This window comes from Nothobranchius furzeri, chromosome 19 (genome assembly GCF_043380555.1).
Source record: "Nothobranchius furzeri strain GRZ-AD chromosome 19, NfurGRZ-RIMD1, whole genome shotgun sequence".
Taxonomy (NCBI): domain Eukaryota; kingdom Metazoa; phylum Chordata; class Actinopteri; order Cyprinodontiformes; family Nothobranchiidae; genus Nothobranchius; species Nothobranchius furzeri.
Window position 1 is genome coordinate 22,260,685 of NC_091759.1, and position 9,816 is coordinate 22,270,500.

The window sequence follows — 9,816 nt, forward strand, 5'->3', positions numbered from 1 at the left end:
TCATGTGAGTAGATGTGTAGTTTCAACCTGCAGTGTACATCGCTCTGCAAACAAAAGAGCTTCTGCATCAATGTTTCTTGCATTTAGAATCCACCGGATTAATCTTTCCTGAGAAAATGCATCCAGAGTGGGAGTTACCGGAATGCCGTGGATGAAAATCAGCATTTGTGGCGATGACGAGTTTGCAACTCTGTAGCCATTTCTGAAAACATCCGGGGAAGCTCTCCTGCTGTGTGTGTGTGTGTGTGTGTGTGTGCGTGCGTGCGTGCGTGCGTGTGTGTGTGTGTGTTTTTTTTAAGGTCAACGTGAATAATTCACCATAAAAATTCAGCTTGTGTTCAAAATTCAAGCTTCTGTCTGTTATAATTCATCACAAACGTGCATAAAAAATTTATTTAATCAAATCTGCTTAAATATTTGAAGTAATCTGTGTTTTATTACAATAATTCAGCGTGAATCTCAGCACGAGGGAAGAAGCGCCTCTCAGGATAAAAATCATGAGGCGCTTCACAAAAACAAAAAATGTAAAAATATAAAAAATGATTTAGAAAATGATTAAAAATATATTTAAAATGAGCAAAAAATAGACAAATGTGATTAAAAATGTAAAGAAAGAGAGTGAATAGGAAAGAGGGAAATCAGTGGAAAGGGAGGGAGAAAAGCAACAGCACACATGTTTAGTGCCTCCTTTTCCTAATAAGAATGCTGTTAACACCTTTTGAATGGAGTCAGAAAATCCAGTGTCTGAACCGGACCTCAGGCGTGTTTACAGCTCCGCTCCATGACGTACGTCACACACACTCTGAAATCTGCTTCTAAAGATATCCCAGAAGACAGTATGTTGGACATGCTGGACATGCTGGACATGCTGGACATGCTGGTCGTGCTGGACAGGGACACGAGAGCATTACAACCCAACTAACCACTAATGACCCTCAGAGCTGCAGCTGCCGCTCGCTTGTTCTGTTTCAACATTCATGGTTGGGTTACACCAAGTTTTAAACGACCGAGGAAAGGAAACGGCTGTAAAACTCCCACGGTTTCCATGAACAGTTTTCCATAAACTTCTGTGTACGGGGGGATTTTTCCAGAGTGGTTTTCCTCTTCCACGAGGTTGGGTTGGGGATATTTCAGTTTTCTCAGGCTTTCTCTCATCCCCTGCTACCATCTGACAATTCCTGCTGCAAAACGTGGTGAAAAAGTTTGGGATTGCTTGGAAAGTTTGTTTTCCACAGAAGCACAAAAGAAATTGGACTGAATTGGAAATTATGCGAAGGTAAATCCTTTTGCAGCTGACTTTAGAAACTCGCGCAGTAATCTGATGATGAGATCTGACCTCAGGCTTGCCTCGTATCATCCGGCTCAGTAGGGATCAGATCCAGAGTCAGGGTTCTGGCCTCTTTGATTTTTGCCGACAGCTTTTGGAGGATTGTTCTCGCATCATCATCCGTGTTTTGGGATGAAACTAGCTCCCATCCAGCAGCGTCTGCAGGGAACGGTGTGATATTTCTCCTCTATTCTGTAAAAATCTCCCGTTTCACTTCCAGATCATCATGGTGAGGAATGCAGCAGCACAACGGGATTATAATAATCAGTTATTCCTATAAAATCGTTACCCTGGATTAGCAGCTATACAAGCAGATTAACGCAGAGGACTGAGATCCTTTTTTCTTCTAGTTGTCTCATTGATTTGCTTGTAAGCTGCATAAAAATGTGATTTTCCTTGGAAAATAACTGCTACTTAAAAGTTTTCATCACTTTGATTATTTTGATTCCGAGTTTCTGGACTATCTGAATGAAAAAAGCCACAAACGTCAACGTTTCCCAAAGCCAGTTATCACGATCGGAACATAGAGAAGCTTCTTTGCTGTTTTGTTTCTGAAGTTGGGTTTAAAACATCTTTTGATTCTGTGAGCCCGTTGCCATGGTAACTAACTCATTTCACGCCAAGAAGCACCACATAACAACCATATCAGATATGTGACAAGCTGATTGAACCTTTATTGTGGTTGTCATGACTACTGCCCCCTACAGGTAAGACACTGACCACTAACACAACCTCAGTTAAAAAAAAAAATAATCATTTTGTTCTACAAACACATGAAATCTGTTCAGATTTAGTCTACAAACAGTCGGTTTGTGTTTGATAAAGAAAGGAAAACCCTGTCGTGACTTGCGGGAGGCGTCTACCCAAGACGTGCAGAGTCGACACGACTGCTGAGGTGAGTAAAAATAAAGTCTCGTTATTACAAAAACGGGAACAGAAGAAGCACTGGGAAGTCCAGTGAGTTGATGACCGGTTGATAATAGTCCAGAGTTGAGATCTTGCGATCGAAGGGGATGGTGGCGAGCCGAGGTGAGCGAGGGCGAGGTGGGTGAGGCAGCGGAGAGGAGATGGGACAAGTGCCGTGGAGGAGGATGGGAGGTGGTCCTGAGGGTTCCGGAGTCTCTGGCGGCGAAGGTGGTGGAGGTGGTAGAGGATGACCCGGACAGGGCAAAGCAGACGAGGGTTCGGAGACGAGTCCAAAGTCAAAATTCGAGTAATCCAAACACGATAAACAAGCGAGCAAAGCAAACGAGTACAAATGGCTGGAGCTAACCAAACTGTAGCAATCATCCGGCGTCGAGAGGTATCTCCACCCTCCCTTTATGCCAGGACACCTGATTAGGAATCCAGCGCAGCTGGTGTCCCCTCCGCTCCTCACCTATGGGAAAAGAACCTCAAAGATGGTTTATTTGAGGAGCTGCACTCACCTCGGCTCATGACTCGTGACACCCCCTGTCAAGCTCAGACGTCTACAACGAGTTTAGATCATGGTGCTGCACCAACGGTCCGTCATCCTCACCGCTCTCCTCTCCCCTCCTTCTCCTTCACACACTTGATCGCCCCCTTCCCACTGCTTTTCTTCCTCTCCTCCTCCAGCCTCATCCTCTCCTTCTCCGTCATCCAGTCGCCTCCCAGGAAACTCAGAGCATCTTCAGGTTGTCCTCGACGCTGTGGCCTGGGGTCGAGGAGCGACTGGAAGAACGAGCAGGCTAACGGCGTGAAAGATGCAAACTGAGGAGCGACGGGATGCTGCTCCTCCCGTCCTGCCTCTTTCACACCCGAGGTCTTCCGTGAGCTTCCCGTTTGGGGTTCTGTCCGCACGACCAGTTCATCGCTGGGGCCTTTGGCTTCACGGAACCACTCTTGGTATCTGAGGTATGATTGGCAGTCGCTGCCCGTCTCGGACCAGGGGTGGCTGCCGGTGAGCATGGCGTACGTCATGATGCCCAGCGTCCAGCTGTCTGTGCTGGGCTCCACAGACACCCAGACTCTCTCCTTCTTCTCCAAGTTCTCGTTCCGATCATCGTCCCAGCTGTCCTCGTTCCCTCGAGCAACCTCAGCCTCGGGGGTGCAGTAAGGTGAGCTGTACCAGACCTCTGGGACTCTGGTTCCTCTGGCCTTCACCTGGAAGGGGTGGGGGTGGGGGGCAGTTTGTCCCAGCTCATCCATAAAGATCTGGAATGTTTCATATTTTTCTACTGACCATTCCGAAGTCGCCCAGTTTGACCCACCGGCAGGCAGAGTCACAGAGGAAGACGTTCTCTGGTTTGACGTCTCTGTGGACAAAACCGAGGGAGTGCAGGTGGGACAGAGCTCCACACAGCTGGGACACCACCCGCTGGCAGCTGTCCTCCTCCATCCCCACCTGGACAACAGGTGCATGGAAAGGAATCCTTTATGAGATCTACAAACGTGTTTAAATGTTAGTTTTTATCATTCCAGACCAGACGTCTTCATCGAAATCCTAAACTTTATTTTTAACTTCGTGGGTTTTCAGGAGACACATACCTCAGGTACGATGACATCATAGAGATCGCCAAAGAGGCTTGCTTGCTGAGCGAAGATGTAGTGTGAAGGTGTGGCGTAGGCGATCCCCAGAGCCCGGGTCAGGGACGGGTGGGTGCAGAAGGACAGAGAGACATTGTACTCTCTCAGGAAGGAGAGAAGGGAGGTGGACTCGCGGGGGAAGAACTTCAAAGCCATCGGGGTACCTGGGGTTCAGGGTAAAGGAGGTGATATGTCTCCTGTCCCTTAAAGATGGGATCAGTTGAACTCCTCACCTGTTTTCCTGTGCACAGCCAGCATGACTTTTCCATAAGAGCCCTCTCCCAGCTGCTTCAGCACCCGGAAGGTCTCCGATGTGTCCATGGCAGTCAGAGACTGAGCCGACAGGTGGCACATGTCATCCAGAAGCTTCATGGCGGCCTGAAGGCAAAAAAATACATAAAATAAAAGAGTTTTCACTTCCAAATCAAACCATTTTTGTGTAAAAAGACATTTTTTATAACTTATTTCCCATTTTTCACCTTGATCTTGCATTTTTTTCCCTAATAGTTTTGTGCAAAAACAAAAATAAAACATGTCCTTTATCTTTAGACAAACGTGTTCACGTAGTGAAACGTAACGGAGAAATGTACAACAGATGTGACTAATGTCTGCTGGACGGAAGCCATTCTGGTGGCTTGATTCTTATTTAGAGCATGTGGAGTTTATTTCTGTCACAAATAAATCTCACCAAAAACCAGTCAAGCCTTTTTCTGACCTAATAAATTGACCATCTGCTCTTGAGCTGATCTGGACACTTTACGGAACGTTTTAGTAGTCGGTGGCTCTAACGGTCTAAAATCCTGGTTCTGGGAGCTGCAGGAACTAGGAAGCGTTAGAAAATCTGACTTTATTATTTCATCTCAACATGATCAAATACCAGCAGAGATGCTGCTCCAATATTCCTGTTCTCTGTGGATTTGAACCCCTTCTGGAATGTGACCCAACAGTCTGAGTGCTGTCAGTCGTCATGGAGACGTTTAGGATGTAAACATGTCTGTTTATAGTTGTATGAAGTCCCGTCACACCGGCTGGTTTCCACTGCAGCTGGTAGCTTTGGGTCGGGGCCGAGACCCGGTGTCAGCGCGTAGAAACGATCATGGAGCGGCTCGTTAGAGCTCATTAGAACACACACACACACACACACACACCTCCTCACTGAGATTTTCTCAGAATTGAACAACTAAGTTTTTCCAAAATTACTTGATTATAAAATAATTTATGATTTGATGTTTCTCCTAAAAATTCCAAAAAGAGGTAAAACGATAAAAGGAAATGACTTCATTTCCGTCTTTACTTTGTTCATTTTGAAATTTGTTGAGGAAAAATCTGTTTTAACGTTTAGTTGACACCTTTAATAATGATTTTATCTCATAATTGTCTTGTTGTTTGTGGATTTTTCCACATGAGGAAACATTTAGTTGTGTTTTATACGCACAAGTTGATAAATAACTTGGAATTTTAGTGCTAATTTTCTCTGTTATTGACCTTGACATTGTTGACATCGTTCACGGAAGTAATTTGTATAGAAACGTTACAAAAATAAAGGATAAATGTATTTTATTAATTTTACTAATAATTTAGCATTTATTGATTTTGCACTGTAGCATTTGTGAGAAAAATCACAAATTGCAGGTTTTTGTTTTGATTTTTCAACAAATAAATGTAACACATACAAATGTTAAAGGGATGCTTTTTAAACATTTTTCTTGAGCTAGTATGTGCTAAAATGACCGTTTACAGCGTTAATGAAAGGCCACCCAGCCCTTGTCTCCGTCTGTGGCCAGAATACCGCATTTGCAACTTCAGAGTGCTGGTTTGTTGGACTAAAGCCTGGTTCATGCTTCTCCATCGGCTCCAACAGGGACAGACACGCACGCACGGACGGACGGAGGCATTTTGCCCTCATGCTTCTCCGTCTCCTGGATAGTGTTGCAAAGCAATTCCCCGCCAGGACAGCAGAGGGCGTAGCGCTGTTCTGTGGTATCCTGTCATGTATCGGTCCAAGATAGTGTGTTTACATTGTGTTTTTTTGTATATAAGAGACTTTTTAACAGACAGATTTGTCTCTCATCCTCCTCCACCTCTTCATGCGCTCGCCACCTCTAAACCCACGTTTCCTGTCATTTCCGTCCACAAATAAAACGCTTGCTGTGCATCTTTTCTCTCCTCCAGTCACGGGGAAATTAAACGTTCATGTTTTTAGAGTTTTTTCACGAGGTATTCCTCAAGCTGCTCCGTGTCTGCCGCTAGTTATCCTCGGCTCTCTTTATGTTTTTGAGGGCGCAATGGCGGCGGTGTAGACGACAGCGGCGTCCTGACCAATCACAAGCTTGCATTCTCCGTCTCGACGGACGGATGTTTAGAAAACAGAGCTCGACTCCGTCCGTCCTTGCGGAGCTCTCCAGCAGGCCCGCAAGGACGGATGATGGCGTTGCGTGTCTCCGCACTGACGCAGACGGAGAATCAGGCTTTAGAATAAAAAAGGGGCTGACATACCTGGCGCTGCAGTCTGCTTCCAGCACGTTTCTTGCATGTTTTAGATCGTGAACAACACAGCTGATTTGTTTCATTTACTGATGAATCGCTCCTGTAGACACTAATGAAGCCTGAAGAGACATTTCAGCTTTTTAGATTAAGTTGTTAAAAGGACAAACGCACAGCGAGAGATCAGTGTTGCTTTAGTTCCATTAAACAGACACTAGGGGGCGCTAAAAGCAAGCCAAAACCGCCTCGTCTCCCTTTGAGGCACAAACGCATGAAGCATCCCGCAAAAGTCCTAAAAGAGAAAACAGAACCTCCAAAATCCCTCCATTAGGATCAAAGAGGAGGTTCTACAGAAATGTTCTGAATTAGATCAAACACCAAATTCACACATGAATAAAACATTTTGCATTTTCTGCAGAATTGTTGCATGCAAAAGAGATATTTTGCAAAATTTGAATTGCTTAAAAACACCACCAGAATGCAGATGAGATGAAAATAATAAACAGAATACAGAAAATACAGCATAGTGGTTGTCATCTTTAAGCTTAAGTGCTCCAGTATAGTTTTATTTTACTACACTGAAGGTTTCTAATGAGGTCATTTTGTTAAACTAAAATTAGGACAAGTTTGAACACATTTTCTACACTTTTTGTGTGAATACAGATTTAAGGCTCTGATTCCTCAGCAGAAAGGACAGAAGCAGATCTGCTTTCATGAATCTGTCTCCTCAGGACTGATTTGATAAGATTCACAGATCTGAGTCGACCCCCCACACCCTCCATGTTTTTAACGTAACATCAGAAAAAGCAAGCATTTAGATTTACTTTGAAGACAAAAGAATTAAATGCAAAAAAAAAAAAAACTAGCATCACATATGAGGACATAATGTAGGTTTTACATATAATCTGTAGATTTTTACCTCGTGGAAACATTATTTATTCTACTACTGAAGCAGTGTGCGACTCGGTTCTGACTCACGGCCATTTCTGCAGCTGTGGTTCGGTTCTTCAGCGACTCTCCTTGGTTCTGAACCTGTTAGATGAAAATCTACGACGTTGTTTTCACTCAGCAGGTGCAAAAGTCAGAAAATCGTCACGAGTCACGCTGCTGCTGCTGCTGCGGTGGTCTGCAGCTTTCTGACTGGCTTCATCAGACGCTTCACGTCATCTGCAGCTTCAGCTTTTATCTCAACGGGATCCATCTTCACCCCCTTTGAAGATTGCTTTGCAAACCTTCTGGGAGGCAGCTTGAAAAGTTCAGAGTTCAGACTGCAAATCAAGATTCAGTTAGAAGACTTGAAGGAAAAACTGCAACAGAAATCCCAGAATGCTGCAAAAATGTTTTAAAAATCGCAAAAAGCATGTAGAAATCTAGCAGGTTGGATTTAATAAACATATCTTTCTGTGTTGCACGCTGACGTCGTTAGGTCCGTTTTAGGGGGGCTTCAGCCCCCCTCAAATAATCACAAGCCCCCCTATCATTTTGGTTTATTTTATTTTTTTCAGTTAACTTTTTTTTATTTGTTCACATCTACATGCTGAACACAATCACGACACGTGTAGTTGGTACATGAGTTTTTTAGTCTGAAACAGAAATAATAATTAATGAATATAGAACTACACCGTCGCACACAGGAAGTATCAAGAAAGAACTTCCTCCACTTCCCGCAGCTTTGTTGACAAGTCAGGGGGCGGGTCGATACAGAAAAACCCATATATCGATGAGCAAACCCTGCTCAGCGCTCATGTAAGTCACTCAACATCACATTAGGGTAAGACAGCAACAGCAGCACACCGTTAATATTTCAAGGTTATAGTTCAGACGAGAGAGGAAAATGCTACCGCACAGACATGCTAATGCTAACTCCGCTAGCATGTTTACATGCTGCAAACCATAATGAAAAGCTTTGATGTCAAGTAAAATGGTCGGAAAACTCCCCTGAAGTGACATGATTAACCAGCCAGCCAGTTCATTGAGTGACTTAGTGCCACCAACTTGAGCGTACAGTAATGAGTCTGCACAAACAGAACCTGCTCTGCGCTTGTGTGCAGCAGCTGCAGCCCTCTCTATGGGATCAATTCTGCACATGCAAATCTCTCCCTGCTCTCCTCAACAAGTAGCCTCTCCAACAGTCAATCACAGACAGCTCTGTTTTATCCAATCAAAGCATGTCCAGGAAACACTGCTTTACAGAAAAACACCCATTTAACAGCTTATTGAACAGCTTTCTGCTGCTGGTTAGCTACCAGTCACCATCCACTGCCTGCAAAATACTTTATTGTAATTCATGTGTCATGATTAGGGTGACCATATTTGACTTCCAGAAAAGACACATTGCCTATTCCTAAAACTGTTAAATTGCACTATTTTCAGTTAAAGAGGACTTTTAATTTCAACATATGAAGTGTTTCTTCTCTGTTTGGTCAGACATAAATGATCCCTTGATGTGTAAAAGGAAGTGAACAGTGGAAATGTCCCAGGAAAAGAGGAGGGTTAATCAACCTAATTAAATATAATTATATAAAGTCCTCTTTATCTGAAAAAAGTGCAATTTTCCTGCCAGTATTTCCTGGACATGCTTTGATTGCATAATGGAGAGCTCTCTGATTGGCTGACGGAGAGGCTACATTGCTTTGTAAATTGCAAATTGAGCAACAGCAGGGAGATTTGTGCAGGCAGAGACGGAGTTGAGCATGCAGAGAGAGGGCCGCATACGACGTTGTGCTCTTGCAGATTGATCACTCCAGTTGGTGGCACAAAAATCACTCCACACTAAAAACCTGAATCAGAATCTGGCCGAATGTGTATATTATTGACCATTTTTCTATATTATATATATTTTTCTATAATATATATATATAATATATTATAGGTACATATATGTATCTATAATATAGTAAACAGCCAGTTTTATATATGTCTCATATATTCAAAAGCTATATCAAAACATATATTAAAACCTATATGTTTATGACTTCTTTCCATGTGGGTTGTCAGTTGCTTAATATTCCCTATGTGTACCTATGGTAAAGAAAGGAGATATTGTACTCGTCTAACTTTAACATAAATTTTGGCAGCTCGATGTGATGTTATGGAAAATGCCATCATCATGAGCAACCAAACATAGGCTATATTAGACTAACAGTTGTCCATATTCTGTCCCATTTATCCACCAATGGCTGTTTCAATTATTGTGAGTGAAAACTAAATGGTATAGTAGCATTTTTTTGGCATTAGAAATTGAAAATGTTTTTCAATGTGTTGGCTAGATGGATATACGAAGATGTTTTAAGAGAGTGAATGAGGAACAGGAGAGAGACCAGGTGGTTGATGCTGAGGAGATCTGCATGGTCAAGGTCAGTGATCTACAGCGAAAACAGGGGCGAGTGCACCGTTATGAGCATTTACCTGAGCACAAAGTTCCCAAGCAAAACTGAACAGTTTTCTATTTAGGAGTG

General features: G+C 43.3%; 1 protein-coding gene across 2 annotated transcripts; it reads right to left on the reverse strand.

Annotated features, from left to right (window-relative positions):
- Positions 1-1,972: 1,972 nt before the first annotated feature.
- Positions 1,973-7,790, reverse strand: si:ch211-171h4.3 (serine/threonine-protein kinase SBK2). 2 transcript variants are annotated; one of them, XM_015974004.3, is made up of 5 exons: positions 7,337-7,787; positions 4,108-4,252; positions 3,836-4,038; positions 3,531-3,692; positions 1,973-3,451 (listed from the first exon to the last, which is right to left on the reverse strand). In XM_015974004.3, exons 1-5 carry the CDS (start codon positions 7,340-7,342, stop codon positions 2,843-2,845), a joined length of 1,125 nt encoding a protein of 374 aa, XP_015829490.3. In that variant the 5' UTR covers positions 7,343-7,787; the 3' UTR covers positions 1,973-2,842. The 2 variants fall into 2 exon arrangements, with proteins under 2 accessions (XP_015829490.3, XP_015829489.3); XM_015974003.3 differs by having other exon boundaries at positions 4,108-7,790.
- Between the last annotated feature and the right edge of the window lie 2,026 nt (positions 7,791-9,816).